A 23812-nucleotide genomic window follows, 5' to 3' on the forward strand; every position below is an offset into this window, starting at 1 on the left:
CCAGGGCAGGGAGTCCATCCCGGGCACTGGCATTCCCTTCTCTCTCTCTGACTCCAGGGCCTCTCCGGGAAGTCCAGAGAATCTTGACCCGTTTCAGGAATCCAGGTCGGTGGGCAAGGGAGCGTCCAAGGAGCCACGCCACCAGCATGGCCCTCACGGCTGGGTCTGCACCCGGCCTCGTCAAGCCCCGGAACGCGTAGCTGTGCCAAAAAGTAGAGCAACGTGCGGTGACCGACGTGGACGTGTCAGGCACACGAGGGCCAGTTTGAAAGGCTTCCCGCTGGCCAAATCAAGGTAAGGATAATAATGCATTATAATCTGTGGAATAAAATAGGCGCCAGGACACAGCAGTATCCGTGACCACGAAGCACCAGATCTTGGTCTTCAAATAAATAAAAGAAAAAGTAAAAGGAACCCGAGCTTCTTGGAGACCCACCTCGCTGCCTCTTTGGGTCTTCATTTTACTACGTGGTCTCCTATGTACATGTAAAAATCTGTACGCTTGCCTCCTCTTTCTCTGGTTTTGTTTTGTTTTTGTTTTTGTTTTTTTAATGCCTTAAGATTTTTTTTTAAAAAGATTTTATTTATTTATTTGACAGACAGAGATCACAAGCAGGCAGAGAGACAGTCAGAGAGAGAGGAGGAAGCAGGCGCCCCACTGAGCAGAGAGCCCGATGCGGGGCTCGATCCCAGGACCCTGGGATCATGACCTGAGCTGAATGAAGGCAGAGGCTTTAACCCACTGAGCCACCCAGGCGCCCCAAGATTTTTTTTAAAAAAGATTTTATTTATTTATTTGTTAGAGAGAGAGAGAGAGAGCACGAGCCCAGGCAGAGTGATAGGCAGAGGCAGAGGGAGAAGCAGGCTCCCCGCCGAGCAAGGAGCCCGATGTGGGACTCGATCCCAGGACGCTGGGATCATGACCCGAGCCAAAGGCAGCCGCTTAACCAACTGAGCCACCCAGGCGTCCCTAATGCCTTAAGATTTTATTTATTCGACGTAGAGAGAGCACAAGCTGGGGGAGTAGCAGGCAGAGGGAGAAGCAGGCTCCCCATTGAACAAGGAGCCCGACGGAGAACTCAATCCAGGGCCCTGGGATCATGACCTGAGCTGAAGGCACACACTCTGTGGACTGAGTCACCCAGTCCCGCCTCCTGTTATTCTGTTTTATGTCCATTTAATTTTCAAGTCCTGTGGAGACCCCAAAAGGATAGAAATAAAGTCCGTGTCCCCTACTGTTTGATCCAGGGTGAAGCAATGGATGAGCAAGAGAGGCAGGCATGTGACAGATATAAGGTGCTAACCCCTGACTTACCTCTCTCTGATGTCTGTAAAATGATCCCATTCTTCTCTCATGGGAGAAGGGGCTGAAGGAGGCTAGATTGGATGCTGAGGGTGTAGACTAGAGGATCCTCTCCCTGAGTCCAGGGACTGTTCTGTACAGCTCTTTTAGGGGCTCCGGCAAATGATGTTCAGAGGTACTACTGATGAAACGGGACAGGGAGTGCTTCCAACTCTGTGGTGTCTCTGTAGGAAGGAGAGTGTTGGTCATCTTACCTGTGGACTCAGAGCTAGAATCCAGAACCCGCTTGGAATCCACTTTTTAAAGCCTGGGATCAGTAAGTGAATTCATTCAGTATGTTGAAAGCCTATTATATGGCCATGGGCTATTCCAGGCAAGTGTGCATGGAGCGTCAACAAAATAGACCAGAATCCCAGCCCTGGGGGACTTACATCCCAGGAGGGTAAAATTAGAAAAGTAAAATATATACTATGTCAGATCAGTGCTTCCCAAACTTGAATGCCTCTAGAACCGAATGGGACTCTTGTTAAACTGCTGTGTTATGATCGGTAGATGGTGCCAAGGTGAGGCCTCAGATGCTGCTTCCTTGTTTGGGGGAGAGGGAGAACCTTTAGACAGGCTCCACGGAAACCCTGAGATGACCTGAACTGAAAGCAAGAGTCTGACCTGACGCTTCACTCCTTGCACCACCCAGGAACCCCTAGGACGGGGCATTTCTCCACCATGCGCCCACGGGACCAGAGGATGCTGAAATCGCTGGGCAGTGGACCACACGAACCAAGGTGACAAATCCTTGCAAGTAACCCCGCAAAGAAGAAGAAAAGGGGCTTTTTCCATTAAAAACAGCTGCCGGGCCTGGCTGAACAATGCACTTCAACTACAGTGCCAACGGAGAAAAAGGGAGAAAAAGCAAAAAAATCGCTGGGCAGTGGACCACACGAACCAAGGTGACAAATCCTTGCAAGTAACCCCGCAAAGAAGAAGAAAAGGGGCTTTTTCCATTAAAAACAGCTGCCGGGCCTGGCTGAACAATGCACTTCAACTACAGTGCCAACGGAGAAAAAGGGAGAAAAAGCAAAAGAACCACGCTGTGAATCCGCAGGATCAAGGCGCACCCGTAGGAATAGGAAAACCACAAACCACGACTCAGCACACCCGAAAGAATACAAGAGAAACCTTCCTTTGAGAAACCAGAAACGCCAGGGGAAAGCGCGAACGCAGTCCCCCACTACCACAAATTATGCAGTCGAGTTTCCCACATTTGGGGAAATCGCAGGGGTCAGCACATCCGGAGTGCAATGGATAAGCCTCGCCCTGGGAAAACCACCTTCGTGATCATGGTATCTCCCCTGCCAGGTAAGTATGAGTTGCTCCCCGCGCCCCCCACGCACCCTCGCGCCCCACCCGCTCCTTACACACGGTCACTTCCCTCCCGCCGCCCCCGCGACCCCCGCCCCCCGCACCCCCCCCGCCGCCCCCTCGCCCACCCGCGCAACCACGGCGGGCGCCTTCGTCGGGCCCCACGCGGGCCCGGCGGGCTCGGGCGGGACGGGCCCGGCAGCCTCTGCGCGCCTGCTCCTCTGCATACGCCACGCCCTTGTCGTGACGTCCCCGAGCCCTGTCCCCGGCTCTGGGACAGCGGGTGTCCTCGTCCCCGCCGAGGCCGCGGATGCCTGCGGGGCGGGGAGGAAGACCGGGTGTGTGGGCGCCGAGGATGTCCGCACCTGGAGCGGTGACTCTAGAAGACTGGTCTCTCAGCTCTGAGCAGTTGAGGGCCCAACTAGAGGGTGACCCCACCTTACCGAAAGCTAAAATATATCGAAAGTATATTTTGTTTTAGCCAGTTCCTCTGAACTCATCCTCACTGGCAGTTTATTATGCGGACTTTCCCATCCTGAAAATGTGACCTATAAGATTAATGAGGTTGAAGCTAGCAGAAAATTTAAAGCTTGTTTTTCAGAGAACGCTTTCCCCGTCATCAGTTTTTGTGTCTTTTCTGACCCTACTAACAATCCTACTGTCTCTGCAGAAGCCTGGATTCAAGGTCAACTATACGGTTCTCTAGCCTCCAACCCATATTGTTAACCCACGGTAATCAACCCAAGTCCCCATCCAGTTTATACCAGCTCTTGGAGCATGCCCATAGCCCCTTCTGCATGACCTATGATAATCTCCTGATGAAAGGGGCTGGATTTTGCTTTTTTCTGATGTTAAGTCTCCACCCTAAGGGAACACGAAAAGTATGTTATATATGCACTTGCTAAATGCACCTGCTCCGTCTTTCCTCGTGCATCATCATAACTTTCTCTGCTCTTTTCATCAATATGTATATAATGCGGGCCCTATGGTTATAAAAAAAACTTGTTCCCTCCCCCTTCAGGCAAGCAGATTGGTGGCTTGCTCTCCAATCTCCTCCTTTGGCTGCCTCTCAAATAAGCCCTTTCCTTACTGCAAACCTGATGTTTCAGTGATTGCCATTGTATGCACCAGGCAAAGGTTCAGTTACACTTGGGTTCAGTTACACTCTCCCCTTAAGCACTTAAGTAGTAAGATGTCCCCCAGCCAAATTAACAAGGATTATTTTTTCATGGCATCTTCCTGAGTAAGCCTGTCAGAATCTACTTTAACGTATGAACTTCTTCAACGTACACAAGTGAGCTTAGTAAAACCTAATGGAGGGGCGCCTGGGTCAATGGGTTAAGCGGCTGACTCTTGATTTCCACTCGGGTCATGATCTCGGGTGGTGGGATCTAGCCCCCAATTTGGCTTGCCCGTGTAGAGCCTGCTTGTATGTCTCCCTCTGCTCATCCCCACCTCTCTAAAAAACAAACAAAAAACATAAAGAAACCCCTCAAAAAACCAAAAACCAAAACAAACCCTCAAACGCCCTAAGGGGGAAAAAAAAGTTAACCTTGAAACCAGGACAAAGTGCAAACTTCATCCACTGAACAAATTATGCAGTGGTCAAGTACATAATGCTGCTAAAACAGAAAGTATTTTAAAACACTTGAAAAATTGCAAGTATACTATAAGTATACTCTTCTTTTTTCTAGCCAATTCACAGTTTCTGAAACATTCCAGTTAATCTGTTTAACTATTTCTTTTTTTTTTAAAGTAGACTCCACGCCTGGTGTGGAGCCTAACACTTGAGCCTGAACTCTGGACCCTCAGATCAACACCTGATCCGGGATCAAGAGTTGGAAGACTGAGCCACCCAGGTGACGCACTCTCATTTTGCCTTTAGATGGTGAGCCAAACACAATTTTTTAGATCGTAAACTGTTAACTTTTTTAAAAATCTCTGCTACTCTGTCCATTGAGAGATGGGTTTATTTCTTCCCCTGGAAACTGGAATGTAGTGACTTGCTTGACCCAGCCAATGTGGCAAAAATGTTCTTCAGGGAATTCTCTCAATGTGGCAAAAATGTTGTTCAGGGATCAGAAGAAATTTTACCACTTCCATTTGGGTGTCTGGGAACCCTGTCTGGGAGACTTGAGATACCATGGAAGAAGGCTTGATTACTTTGAGGCTACCATGTTGTGAAGAAGCCAAAGGCTTTGCGGAGAAAGATGCATAGAAAGAGAGGTGCATAGCTAGTCCCCAGCTGTTTCAGTCTCAAACTGAGACCCCAAACACCAGGGAGCAGAGTAATGCCTGCCAAAATTGCATATTTGCGATCCAAATTGATGGCAGTTATTGTTTCAAAGCTCTCAAGTTTTAGGGTGGTGTTTTTGTGCACCAATACAGAATGGAACAGGGAGAGAGAAGCAAGCAAACAAGCAATATGAAGTAGAAGAGAGAAAAAAAGTGGTTAAGGGATAGAGGAGTTGGGATGCAGAGAAGGGACTGGGGTTGAGGGCTCAAAGTTTTATTTTTTATAATTCAGAGTTTTGTAACTCTATTAATCTTTTACATATATTATTAAATTGCAGCGGGGAAATCTCTAAAATTGAATATGAGCATAATTGAACTTAACTATCTTAGATGAATGGTGTAACCACACTGAAATAAACAGAAATAACCAATTGAAATGACTTTTGGACATAGTACATTGACTATAAATATCTTCAAGTCCAAAGACAAGAAGTGCAAACAAATACTGAACTGGCCCATAGTAGGTTTGTATTTCATAGCTACCTGGTTGTAATAATTCTGTACTAATGTTGCATGTATTGTAGGTTGAGCTAATGAGTCAATGGATGTTGGGGAGTCAAGGTCCTCACTGCTGAAGAAAAGAGATACAAATATGGAATGATGGAGGGCAAACGGGGAACCATGTGTGTTCAAGTGAAAGTCAGAATTGAAGGTATCGGTATGGGCTCATTATTTTTAAGAGAAACAGATACGTGTAGGAAACATGTATTTTTTTTTTTTACCTCTGCCCACTGAAGGCGACTAGAAGCAAAGACAGTAGCATTAAGTATACCTACTACCATGATACTGCTTTCTAAATGCCATTCTCCACTGAAAAGAACCAGGCCTCTTCGGAGAAATAGATAATTTTCAGGAGTCAAGAAAGGTACAAATGGCCCTGGAACATTTTGTGCCAAAAGATAAGGAAATGCTCCAAAAATTTTATGGACATGTCAAAAGTATACAGTAGCCACCCTGCACTTGATCTTAGCCCAAAGGCCAAGCAGCAATCCACAGTAGCCCCCCTAAAAGGGGCTTTCATTGAACATCAAAATAAATTTTAAAACAGTTATGGGTTACAAACAACTGAATAAAATGACAACCATGAGTTTATATTGACAGTACATAGGGAAGGAGGGAAAGTTCTTTCTTACAATACAATGTCAACTAATAAATGACTGATAGAATGAGAAGATCACCAGTTGTCAATTATGATGCAAGAGTCATCAATGAATGCTAAAAACTCTTGTCAGAGGGGCGCCTGGGTGGTTCAGTTGGTTAAGGGTCTGACTCTTGGTTTTGGCTCAGGTCATCATCTCATGGGTGTTGATATCGAACCCCCCCCCCCACTGCTTCCCCCCTTATCCCCCGCTGGCTCCCACACTCAGTGGGAAGTCTGCCTGAAGATTCTCTTCCTCTGCCCCTCCCACTACTTGCCTGAGGTGGCCAAATAGACACCTCGCTGAGTGGGGAGCCCACTGGGAGGCTCAATCCCAGGACCCTGAGGGGGTCAGCTTTAGCTGACACTTAATGGACAGGGCCACCCAGGCACCCCTAAGTAATCAATGTTAATACTACCAATAATTGAACAAACTGAGTCATGTGCCTCCGAATGTGATGCCCAGAGGAGGACACTATGTTAATTTGCTAGGTCTGTCATAAAAAGTACCACAAATAAGATCGCTTACAAAAACAGAAATGTGTTCTCTCACAGTTATGGAAGCTAGGGGTCCAAAGGCAAGGTTCCCGCAGTCTCTCTGAGACTTTGCATAGAACCTTTCCTTGCCATCCCCTAGTTTCCTGTGGTGACAGTCAGTCTTCAGCCTGCAGCTACATTACTACCATCACTGCTTCTGTTATCAGATACTGTTCTGTGTGCAAGTATCTTTACATGGCATTTTCTTCTTATAAGGAAAACAGTCACAGTGGATCAGGGCCTACTCTAGTGACCTCACCTTACTTAACAGGATGGTAACCGCAAAGATCATATTTCCAAATAGAGTCACATTCATAGGTGCTGGGGTTGAGGACTTCAACATATTTTGGGGAGGGACATGAGCCAACCCATAAAAGACACAATATCATTTCTGTGGTGTTCCTGTCAAAAATGCATACCTGAAGGGTGCCTGGGTGGCTCAGTTGGTTAAGCATCTGCCTTTGGCTTAGGTCATCATTTCAGGGTCCTGGGATCAAAACCCTCATCGGGCTCCCTGCTCATAGAAATAAGTAAGTAAGTAAGTAAATATATAAACAAGTAAAATCTTTTTTTAAAATAAATAAGTAAAATCTTAAAAAAATGCATACCTTAATGTACTTATGAGGAAACATGGGACAACTCAAAAACTGAAGGATATTCTACAAAATAACTGGCCTGTAGTCTTCAAAAATGCCTACAAAATGAAATGCAAAGAATTACCTGAGAGCTATTTCAGATTAAAGAAGGTTAAAGAGACTCAGTAATTGAAAGCAATATGTGATTTTGAATTTTCCTTTGCTATAAAGGATGTTATTGGGACAACAGATGGAAATGGAATAACTCCTGTAGAGTAACAATATTGTATCAGTGTGAATTTCTTGATTTTGATAATTTTCCTTTTTTCAATTAAAAAAAAAAAAAAAGCTTTACTATGTTTCCTTGGATCTTTATGCTTCTAGAACCTCAGGGGAGTCTTTGCTAACCCTATAATCTCTAGTCCCGTCTCTTGCCTTGCTTTGTTCCTGAGCAGCAGTCACCCAAGGACATACAACAGTTCAATCATTTTGGTCATATCTGGAAAGGATATTTACACTTGATATCCAGATAGGATCTCCTTGTATAGAAGAAGAAAAGGTAAATCTAGACAGCCTGAAAGAGGTAAGCTCACCCTGCAGGATGGAAATGTGACATTTTTTTTCCTTTGGTTTTCAGAGACTATTCAACACCTGTCCCCAGTCCATGCATCTACTCTGCGAATGGACTCCTTGCCCTGATGCTTTCTGTTCGAATGTTATTTCACTGTTGCAAGATTAGGTTACCACGTAATCTGAAAGGTCACAATGGGGGTTAAAATAATTTTATGTTAAATTGGTGACAAAACTCCCATCTTAGTATTTAACGTCAACTCCGTTGCTATTGCGTATAATTTTTGCCGAAAGGAAGGTGAGGCCAAGCCCGAGCCCTAACCATTCCCCGTGGAGCCTTCAACTTCTGGGCGCCCCGGGACCCGTCTTCTCTGGTCTCCCAGGTCCTGACACCCTCGCCGTCCCCCCCCGACCCCGCCCCCCCTGCCCCCCCTGCCCCGCAGGCATCCGCGGCCTCGGCGGCGACGAGGACACCCGCTGTCCCAGAGCGGGGGACAGGGCTCGGGGACGTCACGACAAGGGCGTGGCGTATGCAGAGGAGCAGGCGCGCAGAGGCTGCCGGGCCCGTCCCGCCCGAGCCCTCCGGGCCCGCGTGGGTCCCGACGAAGGCGCCCGCCGTGGTTGCGCGGGTGGGCGAGGGGGCGGCGGGGGTGGTGCGGGGGGGCGGGGGTCGCGGGGGCGGCGGGAGGGAAGTGACCGTGCGTAAGGAGCGGGTGGGGCGCGAGGGTGTGTGGGGGGCGCGGGGAGCAACTCATACTTACCTGGCAGGGGAGATACCATGATCACGAAGGTGGTTTTCCCAGGGCGAGGCTTATCCATTGCACTCCGGATGTGCTGACCCCTGCGATTTCCCCAAATGTGGGAAACTCGACTGCATAATTTGTGGTAGTGGGGGACTGCGTTCGCGCTTTCCCCTGATTTAATGGTATAACGGAAGGCGGTGTTGACTTTCTTCTTGGATATCTTCTTCGTAGTCGAGTAATCGTCTGCTTTTAAGTCTCGAAATTGGTGTTTAGGCAACTAATCTCGAAATTGGTGTTTAGGCGTTTAGGCAACTAAACACTAGGTTTTGCAACTAATCTCGAAATTGGTGTTTAGGCGTTTAGGCAACTAAACACTAGGTTTTTCGCTCGGAATTCCATGTTAGGCAAAAAGCTTTTCTTTTTCTTGTTTTGTCTTTTTGTCTTACTTTTTTGTGTGTGTGTGTCTCTGTCAAATGTGTTAGCAGAGTCTTCAAAACAAAAAGTACACAAATATGCTTGTGCTTTTGAGTTTTGGCTTTACTTTGAAAAAGTGTGAGTAGGAGTTCTAACTTAGGAGTTTATAAATGCTTTTTTTTTTCTTTTTGCTTTTTTAAAGATTTTATTTATTTATTTGACAGACAGAGATCACAAGTAGGCAGAGAGAGAGAGGAGGAAGCAGGCTCCCCGCTGAGCAGAGAGCCCAATGCGGGGCTCAGTCCCAGGACCCTGGGATCATGACCTGAGCTAAAGGCATTGGCTTTAACCCACTAAGCCACCCGGGCGCCCCTGCTTGGTGTTATTCATAAGGCCTTGAACCACTCTAATTCCGCTAAAGCAGTTTTCCTCTTAAACCAGCCAGACTTGTCTTACTAATACTTTAAACTGTTTAACCTGTAGTGCCTCTCTCCAAAAATATCAGCTTGAGCTCAACTTCTATAGTTTTGCTATAGAACGTTAATATTGTATAAGCTTTTCCAAACCAGGTGCAGACATCTAGCCCAGTCTATAAGCCTTACTGGGCCTGACCCTCTTTTTCTTCCTTTCAAATTTTTAATTCAACATATAATGCATTATTGGTTTCAGAGGTACAAGTCTGTACTTCATCAGTCGTATGTAATAGCCAGCGCTTATTACATCACATGCCCTCCTGTGTCCAACCTCCAGTTACCCCATCCCGCCACCCTCCTTTCCAGCAACCCTCAATTTGCTTCCTATGATTAAGTCTCTTTTTGTCTCTCTGGTCTCATCTTGTTTTATTTTTTCCTCTCTTCCTCTATGATCCTGTTTTGTTTCTTAAATTCCAGGTATCAGTGACATCATATAATTGTCTTTCTCTGATTGACTTATTTCACTTAGCATAACACCCTCTAGTTCTGTCCATGTTCCAAATAGCAAGATTTCATTTATTTATTTATTAAAGATTTTATTTGACAGATACCACAAGTAGGCAGAGAGGCAGGCAGAGAGCGAGAGAGAGGAGGAAGCAGGCTCCCTGCTAGCAGAGAGCCCCATGTGGGGCTCAATGCCAGGACCCTGGGATCATGACCTGAGTCAAAGGCAGAGGCTTTAACCCACTGAGCCACAAAGGAGCCCCAAGATTTCATTTTTTGATTTTTGTGTAATATTCCTGTGTGTGTGTGTGTGTGTGTGTGTGTGTGTGTGTGTGTGTGTGTACATACCACATCATCTTTATCCACTTGACACCTAGATCTTTCCATAGTTTATTATGGGCATTGCTGCTATAAACGTGATGCAGGTGCCCCTTCGGATCACTACATTTGTATCTTTGGGACAAATACCCAGTAGTGCAATTGCCGTGACCCACTTTCCTTTGCAATTTCCTCTCTTGCCATCTCACCCTCACTGCAAATACCCCACAACCTTCATTCCCTGCCCAGCCCGTTCACACCCTGGGTCATTCCCACTGCCTAGATTGCTCTCTTCCTCTCAGAGCATAAAGTGTCCCCTGTGGCAGACACTGTACTACCCTTGTAGGGCTTTGTCTGTGCTCCTGGGCGTCCTCCTGTTTGTCCTTTGTGTCCCCCAGGCACAACAGCCAATAAATGTTTAATGAATGCCACAGCACAAGAGCAGTGAAACCAGGGCAATTATCAGGAACTAGCAGTGAACTATGGAATGTTTCAATTGTTCTGGAGGTACAAAGTAGAACCTCTCCTAAAGTATGTCCTTGAGGGTGTAACATGTGTTCTTTATCTTGTGCTTTGTGAGAAGGCCCTTGCATAGAGCAGTCAACTCATTTACATGTCTTCATTAAGCACCCTCCCCCATATGCTCTAATATGTAACTGCTGCTTCCAGTCTACCCCCGCCCCAACACACACTGTGAAAATGTAAAAATGTAAACCAGGCACCAAGGGATGGGGGCACTCTCCTACCCCCTTTCCGCAAAAGACCTCCTTGGTACAGATTAGCTGATGGCTATGTGGAACAATACAGCTTTATGCCCTGCACTTGCTATTTCTTTCAATTTTTAAAAAAATATTTTATTCATTTACTTGAGAGAGACAGTGAGGGAGAGAGCACAAGCAGGGGGCATGGAGAGGGAGAAGCAGGTTCCCCAATGAGCAGGGAGTCCGGATGTGAGGCTTGATTCCAGGACCCCGGAACCACGACCTGAGCCAAACGCAGACGCTCAGCCGACTGAGCCCCCCAGGCGCCCGTGTACTTACTATTTCTTAGCATTTACACAGCATCATCACATTTCCAAAGCACTGTACCAATGTTTATTAATCCTCACAACACCCCTGTGAGGTAGGTCAATATGTCCTTTGTAGTAGAGAAACTGAGGCAGACAGAGGTCAAGCGAACCTGCCTGAGGCCATAGGGGCAGCCAGTGAAGGGACTGCACCCAAATTTAGAAGCTAGGGCTCTCTGTCCCATGTTCACCCACTGGAGAGGATCACATAGGCATATTTTCACCAGTGAAGGAGACACGGAGGAGGACAAGACACAGAGATTTCTCAGGCAACAGAAAAATCAAGTTCAAATGGCATCAGGGAACAACATCAATGAAAGAAACATTAACCAGCACACCAGTAAGGCAACAGAACATGCAAGGCTGGAATCATGGTGACTACTCTTTTAAGACCTAGACCAGAGTTTGGGAAAATGTAAACGAGGCGTGACCAACCCAAATACCTGTGGTTTCCAACTGCAAGAGAACTTAGTGAAAAAATCAAACCACACAACCTAATTTTAAATTAGAAATAACGTGATGTTAATTTACATTAAAAAGGCCAATAATATTTTTTGTACCCATTTTATTTCAAATATTCCAATTTCTCCCCCACCGACAAATGCTATTCTCTACACACTCTTTCTCTCCACACACCAAGTTATACACCAGCGTAACAATCGAGTGGGCTCAATGGCACATCCCATGGTTCACTGGCTGAGCTAGAGATGGACGTCAGGAAACCGTAACAGACCATTCTGTCTGCTCCTGTATTTTAGAAATGTCTGCTTCTAACCTGCCTCTGCCCAGGTCCAGCTTCTATGAAAGGCTAAACGCACACAGAGAAGCAGTTCATTCTTTTGTAAAGGGACTGCTGAACTTGGTTCAATATGCTGTTTAAAAAAAGAAAAACGAAAAACAAAGACCTACACTGTAAAGCGTAATAAAGGAGTAGATTTATTATAGCTACTCCAAATTTTAGAGTGATACAATGACCACAGAGTTAAAAACTATCACTGTTATCACTGTTTATTTGATAATAGTTGGTTTAGTCTACAAGTTTAAGGCAAACATACTAATGCATTTGCTTTTCATCAGAAATCATACTTATAAAGATTACATAAAATCTGTCCCCAAACTTCTAAGAAATGTTCATTAATTAAAAATAAGTCTGATTAAGATGCTTTACCAGGATACATGAATGAACTAAGGTGGTATACAATGTTTTTTAAAAACAAAATTCAAAAAAAGGTAATGGCAATCTTTATCTCATTTGAGCAATGTATTTTTAAAAGGGTTAAACTTCAGAAAGTACTTAAAAGTAAGTAAGACTGGCAGCCATAAGGAATACTATTCATAAAATAAACACAGTTACAGAGGCTACTTAAAACAAGACTGAACTTTGGGCTTCAGGAGAGGAGGCGCGCACGGTGAGGGACAGCTGTCGCAGGGAGCACACAGGTGCAGGGGTGCCACATCCCACCGCACACACTGGCAGAGCCCATGGACGGCACTGCTCCGTGGTTTCTCAGAAAAAAGGAGAGTAGATGTACTTTGTCAGCTGTTTCTTTTGTTTCCAGTGAGCAGTAAATGCTTAATATCATTAAGAAAACAAAAATAAAATCTGAAGGAAGGCAGCCCTTTTTAACCGAAGGTGGAGTGTGGCTTATGTGTCTCCATTTAACACTGCCAAGCAGTTCTGCAGCAACTGTAGGTTACCCTACAAGGGAAGGGAGAATAAATTATGAAGCTCAAAGAGCTTGGAAGAATTGTACTGAAAAAATATACAGCATTAGAAATAACGTAACTTTAAATTTATTAAGGCAACAGAATTTTGGTAACAAGCTACTCATTACACAGAAGTAACTACTTTTTAAAAAAGATTTTATTTTTATAAAAGATTTTTATAAAAGATTTTATTTATTTATTTATTTGAGAGAGAGAGGGGATTGCAAGCAGGGGGAGCGGGAGAGAGAGTAGCAGGCTTCCCATGAGCAGGGCCCCCCCCCCCCCCCCAATGAGGGGCTCGATCCCAGGATCCTGGGATCATGACCTGAGCCGAAGGCAGATGTCCAATGACTGAGCTACTCAGACACCCCCAAAAATAACTGTTTAAAGACATAAAACTATATACTTTGTTTCATGTACAATTTTTCCACATACCAGATTCTTCAGTAATTTTCCATCTAGACCAATATTATTGTTTTGAATTGCCTGGCATGATCTAATGAGAGATAAAATATGCTCTGCGTGTCCAAGTTAAACTACTGATATTTATTTAGAGAGATAGCAGGGAGATGGGTAGAGGGAGAGAATCTCAGAGTCCCTGCTGAGCACAGAGCCCCACATGGGGTTCGATGCCATTGACCTGAGCCAACACCAAGAGTCAGACATTCAACCGAGACACCCAGGTGTCCCTGAACATTCCTGACAGTAAGATAGGCTCTTATCACTCTCCTTTGGCCATTAAAATATGTGTACTATATTATATATATAATTAATTTAATGTATATTTTAATGACTAAAATGGTAAGTTATAGCAATTTTTATAAAAATTTTAATAAGGGGCTGCCTGCATGGCTCAGTTGGCTAAGCGACAAACTGCTGATTTTGGCTCAAGTCATGATCTTGCGGTTGTGACATCAAGTCCTGCATTGAGCTCAATTTGGGTGTGGAGCCTGGTTAAGATTCTCTCTCTCCCTCTTCCTCCACCCCATACCCTCATGATCTCCCTCACTCTCTCAAAAAAGAAAAAAAAGTAAAAATAAAGTAGTAAGATCACATACAAACGTATTCTATAAAATGCAAACCTGTGTAGCATCTGTAAAACATGTAAACTGGCCCCCAAATTCGGATGTAAAGACAAATGTAAACATATACGTTACATCAACTCATAAATGGGGGAGAAGGAAAACTTCCTTAGAGTAGAAAGCCAACTAAAATGTGTACAATGATGGAATTAGAAACTGATCACCATTTGGCCACCATCATAAAAACTGACTCAGGAAAAAGTCAGGATTGGATGCTAAAAACAATATAAGGCTGAAATGCTAATACTGTGGTCATTAGGTATATGCTACAGAACACTTAAATTTCTGCTAATTAAAATTAAATAAAAACTCAGTTTGAGCTTCTCCGTTGCACTACACACATTTCAAGCATTTGGCAGCCACATGTGGCTAGTGATTACCATACTGGAAGTGCTGATCATAGAGTATTTCCATTATCACACAAAATTCTATGGGACAGATCTGAGGGGAGCCCTCAGATCCTACCACTGATTGCCAGTTAAGTGATGGCTATTTAACTTACATAGTCCCAAGCCAAGTATCTCACCACAGAATACTTGTTAATTTCAAAGTATAAAACAGTAACTTTGCCACTGAGAAACCTGCAGACATCATTTTATTTACTTATTTTTTTTTTTTAAGATTTTATTTATTTGACAGAGAGAGAGAGAGATCACAAGTAGGCAGAGAGGCAGGCAGAGAGAGAGGAGGAAGCAGGCTCCCCGCTGAGCAGAGAGCCCAATGTGGAGCTCGATCCCAGGACCCTGGGATCATGACCTGAGCCGAAGGCAGAGGCTTTAACCCACTGAGCCACCCAGGCGCCCCTATTCACTTATTTTTAAAAAATATTTTATTTGGGGCACCTGGGTGGCTCAGTGGGTTAAGCCTATGCCTTTGGCTCAGGTCATGATCTCAGGGTCCTGGGATCGAGCCCCATTTCGGGCTCTCTGCTCAGCAGGGAGCCTGCTTCCACCCCTCCCTTCTCTGACTGCCTCTCTGCCTGCTTGTGAGCTCTGTCAAATAAATAAATAAAATCTTTAAAAAATATATTTTATGGGGCGCCTGGGTGGCTCAGTGGGTTAAAGCCTCTGCCTTCGGCTCAGGTCATGATCTCAGGGTCCTGGGATCGAGCCCCGCATCGGGCTCTCTGCTCAGCGGGGAGCCTGCTTCCTCCTCTCTCTTTCTCTGCCTGCCTCTCTGCCTACTTGTAATCTCTCTCTGTCAAATAAATAAATAAAATCTTAAAAAATATATATATATATTTTATTTATTTGACAGAGAGAGCACAAACTGGAGGAGCTGGAGAGGGAGTAGCAACTCCCTACTGAGCAGGGAACCCAACACAGGGTTGGCTCCTTGCTTGGCGGAGAGTCTGCCTCTCCCTCTCCAGCTCCCCCTGCGTGTGTTCCCTCTCTCGATCTCTGTTATAAATAAGTAAAATCTTAAAGTAAAATAAAATAAAATAAAATAAAATGGAGTTGGGAGGTCAGAAGGGGAGCCCTCAGATCCTACCACTGATTGCATACTTTGTAGACCCATCAGGAAGAGAAGTGAAGTGAAGTACCTTGCATTCTTTTTTTTTTTTTTTTTTCTTAGTACCTTGTATTCTCAATAGGAGGAAACCCACGTTACTACCCCAGCAAGAGAAAGAAAGGTTGTCTCCTTGTCCGGCAATGGCCCCCACAAGGCAAGACTGTCACAGCTAAGCCAATGAAAAGCCACGACACTTCCAACTCACAGTTTACTTTAGTGGACTTTTTGTTTGTAAAGGCCTTTCCCAACTACCCCCTTCCCTCTATAAAAGAGCATTCCTGTCCTTTGTTCTCTGCACTTGCCTGCGGCTTTTGCTATAGCTCGCTTGTCCTGAATTGTAATTCCTGTTATTTCCAAATAAACCCATTTTGCATCAGATAAAATTTGCTTTGAAGGTTGGCAACTTTTAAACATAACATTGCTGAAGGAAACTCCAAAATTCATTCTCCCCTATTTGGAAGCCCATCCATCTGCCGAACTCTGATTCCACAGGAACAATCCATTTGAATAAATTATGTATGGCCGAAATGTTGATAGTCATTCTGTCATAAATAAATGTTTATTTTCTTTGTACCTTTCTGTATTTGCTATGATAAAAAAATGCACAAAAGTTTTACCAAGCCTGTACTGTGTTTTGAGGGACTGTACACAGGTTTGGAGGGTTTTCCTTCGTTTTCGTATTCAAACTGACTAGTCTTTCCTCCCATACCAAGCCACCATACCAGCAGTTTCTCTACCCTGCGGACTGACTCTCACCCCTGCCCTCCCCAGAGCTCATCTGTTTTTCACCTTCTTTTCTTTCTCCTTCACCCACAAATGTTTCTCTCACTGCTCCGGGAATAACTCAGCTTCCAGAGGCTCTGCCCAGCCCCTGCCAGAGAGACGTGGGCCAAGGACCCCGAGGTTACTGTGGCTGTTGGTCCAGGAATGTCACAAAAACCTAGGATTCCTCTGTTTCAGTGTCTTCCTGTCTCTTCCTCTGGGCCAGGAACTCCTTAAACGCTGGCTCTGTGTGGCCTGCCCTACCACTCCCATGGTCCCTGGCAAAGGGAGGTACTTACTATGGTGAAACTTAATTACAACATTCTTTCTGAGGGACATATGGACACGTTTCTTATTAGACCATGAACTCTGAGAGCAGAGGTCCCAAGGGGCTGGTCTTCCTGTAACCCAGCCCATTGTGGCACAGTGCAGTGGGAGGTGAGTGGATGGTTTGGTGAATGACTGGCTCACTTGAAATGAAGGGATGATTTAAGTGAAAACATTCAGGAGGTAAAAACAAAAAACAAAAAAAACCCACAAAAGGGGCGTCTGGGTGGCTCAGTGGGTTGAGCCGTTCCCTTCAGCTCAGGTCATGATCTCAGGGTCCTCTGATCGAGTCCTGCGTCTGGGTCTATGCTCAGCAGGGACCTGCTTCCCTCTCTCTCTGCCTGCTTCTCTGCCTACTTGTGATCGCTATCTGTTAAATAAATAGTAAAATATTTAAAAAACAAAACAAAACAACTCACAAAAACATGGGATAATTTCCTGAAAACCTGTCATTCTTTTCTCATAAATTAAAAGGATTTTAAGGGGGGCGCATGGGTAGCTCAGAGGCTTCCCTCCCCTCCAACCCTGCCTGCCTCTCTGCCTGCTTGTGATCTCTCTCTCTGCCAAAGAAATAAAACAAAATAAAAAAAAGAAGAAATCTGAATACAGAAAACATGTTTCAGAAAGGATTTGAAAAGTACAAAATCTGGAAATTAGAGGTTGACATCAATCTATATAGTAGCAGTCAGCAAACTTTTTCTGTAAAGGGCTAATCTAATTATGTACTAAACATTTAGACTTTGAGGGGCACCTGGGTGGCTCAGTAGGTTAAGCATCTGCCTTTGGCTCAGGTCATGATCCCAGGGTACTGGGACTGAGCCCCGTGTTGGGCTCCCTGCACAGCGGGAAGCCTGCTTCTCTCTCTTCCCACTCACTCTCTCAAATAAAATCTTAAAAAAAACAAAAACCAGGGACGCCTGTGTGGCTCAGTTGGTTGGACGACTGCTTTAGGCTCAGGTCATGATCCCGGAGTCCCGGGATCGAGTCCCGCATCGGGCTCCCAGCTCCACGGGGAGTCTGCTTCTCCCTCTGACCTTCTCCTCGTTCATGCTCTCTCTCTCAAATAAATAAATAAAATATTAAAAAAAAAAAACAAAAACAAAAACAAAAACCATTTAATTTTAATTTTTTAAAGATTTTATTTATTTACTTGACAGACAGAGATCACAAGTAGGCAGAAAGGCAGGAAGAGAGAGAGAAGGAAGCAGGCTCCCCACGGAGCAGAGAGCCCAATTTGGGGCTTGATCCCAGGACCCTGGGATCATGAACTGAGCTGAAGGCAGAGGCTTTAACCCACTGAGCCACCCAGGCACCCCCAAAAACCATTTTAGACTTTGAGAGACATTTGATCTCTGTTTTAACTATTCAATTAAATATTCAATAACTATTTGCTATAGTAGTAGTATAAAAGCAATCATAGACAAAGCATAAATGAATGAGCTTGGTTGTATCCTAATAAAACTTTACTTATAAATTAAATTTCATAAAATTATCACATCATGATATTCCTTTGCTTAAAATAATGACTTAAAAATATGACTGCCAAGGGTTGCCTGGGTGGCTCAGTGGGTTAAAACCTCTGCCTCCGGCTCAGGTCATGATCCCAGGGTCCTGGGATCCAGCCCCGCATCAGGCTCTCTGCTCAGCGGGGAGCCTGCTTTCTTCTCTCTCTCTGCCTGCCTCTCTGCCTACTTGTGATCTCTCTGTCAAAAAAAAAAAAAAAGACTGCCAAAATAATTAAAAACAACAACAACAAAACATGAATGCCACTCTTGACTCACAGGCTTTACAAAAGTATGTTGTAATTTGCCAACCCCTCCTTAATTTATTAACAAAATCCTTGATAGTTTATAACCTCTTTAAAAAGAACAAAAATAGGGGCGCCTGGGTGGCTCAGTGGGTTAAAGCCTCTGCCTTCGGCTCAGGTCGTGATCCCAGGGTCCTGGGATCGAGCCCCACATCGGGCTCTCTGCTCGGCTGGGAGCCTGCTTCCCTTCCTCTCTCTCTGCCTGCCTCTCTGCCTACCTGTGATCTCTATCAAATAAATAAATAAAATAAAAAATCTAAAAAACAAAAAAACAAAAATAGTGAACATTAGAAACCAATCCATGTAGAGTAAGGATAAATCATGCCAGTTTTATCAAAACACATCTTTCTCTTTCTCTTTTTTTTTTTTTTTTAAAGATTTTATTTATTTATTTGACAGAGAGAAATCACAAGTAGGCAGAGAGGCAGGCAGAGAGAGAGAAGGAAGCAGGCTCCCTGCTGAGCAGAAAGCCCGACGTGGGGCTCGAACCCAGGACCTGGGATCATGACCTGAGCCGAAGGCAGCGGCTTAACCCACTGAGCCACTCAGGCGCCCCTCTTTTTTTTTTTTTTTTTTTTTAATATTTTATTTATTTGACAGATAAAAAGAGAGCATTAGTAGGCAGAGCAGCAGACAGAGGAACAGGGAGAAGCAGGCTCTCCACTGAGCAGGGAGCCCAATGTGGGGCTTGATCCCAGGACTCTCTCTCCCCCGCTTTCTTTCTTCCTCCCTCTCTCTCCCTTTTTCTCTCTCTCTCTGTCCCCCCCTCCCTTCCTTCCTAGTAGGCTCCATCATTGCAGGGCTTGAACTCATGACCCTGAGATCAAGACCTGAGCTGAAATCAAGAATCAGATACAACCCACTGAGCCACCCAGGTGCTCCCTGATCAATCCTTTGAATTAAAACTTAGATAAGGACATAAAAGGGAAATTCATACAAATTACAAATGTCTATCACTTGGGAGTAATAATCACTCTAATAGTCAAGTACGATATGACTGAAGTTTCGAAAAGATACCACACTAGGCTAACACTGGCAAGCTAAAATTTAATAGACTTAAATATGGTTAAATTACATTTTAAAAATTAAATGCTCAATACCTGAAGAAGTTCTAGAAACTTGTTGCACAACAATGTGAATATACTTAACACTGCTGAACTGCACACTTAAAAATGGCTACAATGGTAAATTTTATGTGTTTTATACCACAAAAAAGAAAAAAAATGACTAAAATAAAATGAAACACACAACTGGCTGGAGCTTAAGAAAAGACTTCCAGCGACACCTGGGTGGCTCAGTCAGTTAAGCATCTGCCTTTGGCTCAGGTCATGATCCCAGTGTCCTGGAATCGAGTCCTGCATCGGGCTCCTTGCTCAGCAGGGAGTCTGCTTCTTCCTCTGCCTACAGCCTGTGCTCGCTGACAACTAAATAAATAAAATCTTTAAAAAAACAGGAAGACTTTGAAGAAGAAGAGAAGTGTGACTATAGGCCAAATCAAGCTGGTACGAAATGGCACCTTAAACCCTTGTAACATATAAAGCACAATGTAAGAAGAAATGTGCACAATAATCAGCCTGTGCACAGAAGTGTTTCTATTTCCCAGTGTAATATACATTTTTTAAGATTTTATTTATTTATTTGACAGATAGAGATCACAAGTAGGCAGAAAGGCAGGCAGAGACGGGTGGAGGGGGAAGCAGGCTCCCTGCTGAGCAGAGAGCCTGATGCGGGTTGATCCCAGGACCCTGGGATCATGACCTGAGCCGAAGGCAGAGGCTTTAACCCACTGAGCCACCCATGAGCCCCCCCCCCCAGTGTAATATTTTAAACCAGCAATGACAGGAGGGCAATTACATAAAAAGCTTATTGAAATGTAGGAGATAAAAAATATTTAGCCCAAGGATGTCTAGCCTGGAGGAGACAATATATATATATAGAATATAAACTATTTAAATATTTGAGGGTAAGCTATAAAAGAAATTAAACTTATCTTTCTAATTTTAGATGACAAAACTTTGACCAATTTGTCAAAGTTTACACAGAAGCAGATTTGTGTTAATGTTCATTATGTGGTGTCCCAAAACTCTTGGTGCAGTTTTAAACTTTTTAATGACTTTCAAAGGGTAAATGCTATAAATATATAAAAAAATAAACACTTAAAAGTTGATTTAAATTTAATATTTACAGTTCGAGAAATTTTGAATATGCTTTTAGTTTTCCCTCCCTCTGACTGAAGACAGCATATGTGAAGTACATTAAGTTTTTTTTTAAAGGACTTATTTATTGGAGAGAGTAAGAGAGCAAAAGGAGGGGCAGAGGGAGAGGAAGAGAGAATCCCAAGCAGACTCCACACTGAGCACAGAGCCCACCTCAGGGCTTGATCCCACAACCCTGAGATCATGATCTAAGCCAAAACCAAGAGTTGGACGCCCAAATGACTGCGCTACCCAGGTGCCCCTAAATTTTTTTTTTAATTAAAGAGATTTTTTTTTTTTAGCTAGTCCATATTAGGTACTAGAGTCTTATTTAATTTTTTAAAGATTTTATTTATTTATTTATTTGAAAGACAGAGATCACAAGTAGGCAGAGTCAGGCAGAGAGAGCAGGGGGAAGCAGGCTCCCCGCCGAGCAGAGAGCCTGATGTGGGGCTTGATCCCAGGACTCTGGGATCATGACCTGAGCTGAAGACAGAGGCTTTAACCCACTGAGCCACTCAGGCACCCCTAGGTGCCAGAGTCTTGCAGAGCTGACCATTTAGAGAAATTGTAGATATTATTCTTATTTGAATTAGATGACTTGTAAAATCCCTCTCAATTCTAAGATTCTCAAGGTTTTTTTTTTTTTTTTTTTTTTTTTTAAGATTTATTTATTTGACAGACAGAGATCACAAGCAGGCAGAGAGGCAGGCAGAGGGGCGGGAGGTGGGGGAAGCAGGCTCCCTGCCGAGCAGACAGCCCGATGTGGGGCTCCATCCCAGGACCCTGAGACCATGACCTGAGCTGAAGGCAGAAGCTTAAACCACTGAGCCACCCAGGTGCCCCTAAGATTCTCAAGTTTTAAAATTACTGTAAGGTTTGGACCAACCTTTATCCTTAAAAAACAAACAAAACAAAAGAGATTTATTATTTTAGAGACAGAGACAGAGAGAGAGAGAGAGAGAACACGAGTGGGAGGGAGAGAGAATCCTAAGTGGACTCCACGTTAAGCCTGGAGCCCAATGCAGGGCTCGATCCCACAACTCTAAGATGACCACCTGAGCCAAAACCAAGAGTTGGACACTCAACCAACTGAGCCACCTGGCATCCCCGAAGCTTTAGTTTCCTATTAACTACAAGAAAGGGATTAATTTGAAGTAAACATACACCATGAAAAACCCTGGAAGAAGGGTATTTCCTAAAACCACGTTATTCTGAAGCAGTAAAATAACCTTCAAAAATTGGGCACCTGGGTGGCTCAGTGGGTTAAAGCCTCTGCCTTCCGCTCAGGTCATAATCCCAGGGTCCTGGGATCAAGCCCTGCGTTGGGCTCTCTGCTCAGCAGGGAGCCTGTTTCCCTTCCTCTCTCTCTGCCTGCCTCTCTGCCTACTTGTGATCTTTGCCTGTGAAATAAATAATAAATAAAATCTTTAAAAAAATTATAATCCAATTGTAATTAATTCTAATTGAGGAATATTTCTTACAGTATGCCTATAGAGGGAAACTGTCATTAAAGAATCATTATCATTCCATAATGGATTCATTTCCTTCTTCTTCTTCTTTTTTTTTTTAAAGTAATGTCCATGCCCAACATGGGGCTCAAACTCATGAATCTGAGATCAAGATTCACATGCTCTCCCAATTAAACCAGCCAGGCACCACATAACGGACTCATTTCTAAATTATAAGTCACTTAAATTATTAAACCTTTAATATGACAATACCTTTGCATGCTTCAGTTCTAACTCTGCCAGTTCCACTAAATTTTTTCTGAATGCAGCAACTCTTCTTGTCTTAAAATCTATAAGTTCTGTGAACAAAAGAAATTAGGATTAACTATTTAACTCACATAATAGTTTAAAGTATACCTTATGATTAAAGGGTAAGGTGAAGAGTACCTTGTTTTGCAGATTCAGATATTTTTTCAAATTTCTGACAACATAATTGTTGGGAGGTTTCAGCCTGCAGAACATCTTTATTTTTTGCTCTTGCTTTATCCAGTGCTTTATTAGCATTTTCATAATCCACTAGTGACCTAGATCTTCGATAGAGGAGATCCTATAAAACAGAATGCTTCACAGTAATATATGCTGCATGTTTCTAATAGTTACTCGCAACCACCATCATCAGAGCAAACACACCATGAATACCACACATGCCAGCTACTCTTCTCAACTGTTTTTATAACAGCTTTACTGAGATAAATTCACATACATGTAACTCAAAGTGCCAATTCACAGAATTTTCAGCATGCTCACAGAATTGTTTAACCATTACTACAATCAATTTTAAAACAATTTTGTTACCCAAAAGGAAACCCCATATTCATCAGCAGTCATTCTTCACTTCCTCTCATGCACCCCTCACCCCCAACCACTAATTTGCTGTCTCTATACATTTGCCTATTCTGGACATTTCATTTAAAAAAAAAAAAAAAAAAAAAAAGATGGAATCATATAATATGTGGCCTTTTCTGTCTGGCTTTCTTTACTTAGCTAAAGTTTCAAGTTCATTCATATTTTTTGTGAACCAGTACTTCATTCCTTTTATTGCTAAATAACATATCATTGTATGGAAATACCACACTGATTTATCCACTTATCAATCAATAAGACATTTGGTTTGTTTCCACATTTTGCCCATTATGAATAATGCTGTTTTGAACATGTTTTCCTTTCTCTTTCATATCTCATTACTTAGGAGTGGAATTGCTGGGTCACTTGGTAATTCTATGTTGAACCTTTTGAGAAACTGCCAGATTAGCAGCTGCGCCACTTTACACTCCAATGACTCTTCATGAGGGTTCTAATTTCTATACATCCTTGGCAACACTTATCTGTCCTTTTGGTTAAAGCCACCTAGTGGGTGTGATATGGTATCTTATTGTGGTTTTGTTTTGTTAGTAAAGATTTTATTTTTTAAGTAATCTCTACACCCAATGTGGGGCTTGAACTTACAACCCCAAGATCAAGAGTTGCAGGTTCTGGGGCGCCTGGGTGGCTCAGTGGGTTAAGCCTCTGCCTTCGGCTCGGGTCATGATCTCAGGGTCCTGGGATCAAGCCCGACATCAGGCTCTCTGCTCAGTGGGGAGCCTGCTTCCCCCTCTCTCTCTCTCTGCCTGCCTCTCTGCCTACTTGTGATTTCTATCTGTCAAATAAACAAATAAAATCTTAAAAAAAAAAAGA

General features: G+C 43.7%; 1 protein-coding gene, 1 long non-coding RNA gene and 2 other non-coding genes across 4 annotated transcripts in view; 2 read left to right on the top strand and 2 right to left on the bottom strand.

Moving 5' to 3' along the window:
* The first annotated feature begins 175 nt into the window (after positions 1 to 175).
* Positions 176 to 2663, top strand: LOC125104581 (uncharacterized). The gene is made up of 3 exons (XR_007128656.1): positions 176 to 294; positions 1534 to 1619; positions 1998 to 2663. It is a non-coding gene; the product is annotated as an uncharacterized LOC125104581 (long non-coding RNA).
* LOC125105935 (U1 spliceosomal RNA) lies at positions 2504 to 2667 on the bottom strand. The gene has a single exon (XR_007129174.1). It is a non-coding gene; the product is annotated as a U1 spliceosomal RNA (small nuclear RNA).
* Positions 2668 to 8530: 5863 nt separating this feature from the next.
* On the top strand, positions 8531 to 8694 carry LOC125105936 (U1 spliceosomal RNA). Its single transcript, XR_007129175.1, has one exon. It is a non-coding gene; the product is annotated as a U1 spliceosomal RNA (small nuclear RNA).
* Positions 8695 to 11240: 2546 nt separating this feature from the next.
* Positions 11241 to 23812, bottom strand: part of SNX6 (sorting nexin 6) — a 63979-nt gene continuing 51407 nt past the window's right edge. The window contains exons 12-14 of the mRNA XM_047737138.1: positions 22526 to 22685; positions 22352 to 22437; positions 11241 to 12934 (exon numbers count right to left, since the gene is read on the bottom strand). Coding sequence (XP_047593094.1) covers positions 12881 to 12934; positions 22352 to 22437; positions 22526 to 22685 — 300 coding nt within the window. The 3' untranslated portion in view covers positions 11241 to 12880. The remainder of the gene's footprint in view (positions 12935 to 22351; positions 22438 to 22525; positions 22686 to 23812) is intronic.

This window comes from Lutra lutra, chromosome 7 (genome assembly GCF_902655055.1).
Source record: "Lutra lutra chromosome 7, mLutLut1.2, whole genome shotgun sequence".
In the NCBI taxonomy this organism is placed as follows: domain Eukaryota; kingdom Metazoa; phylum Chordata; class Mammalia; order Carnivora; family Mustelidae; genus Lutra; species Lutra lutra.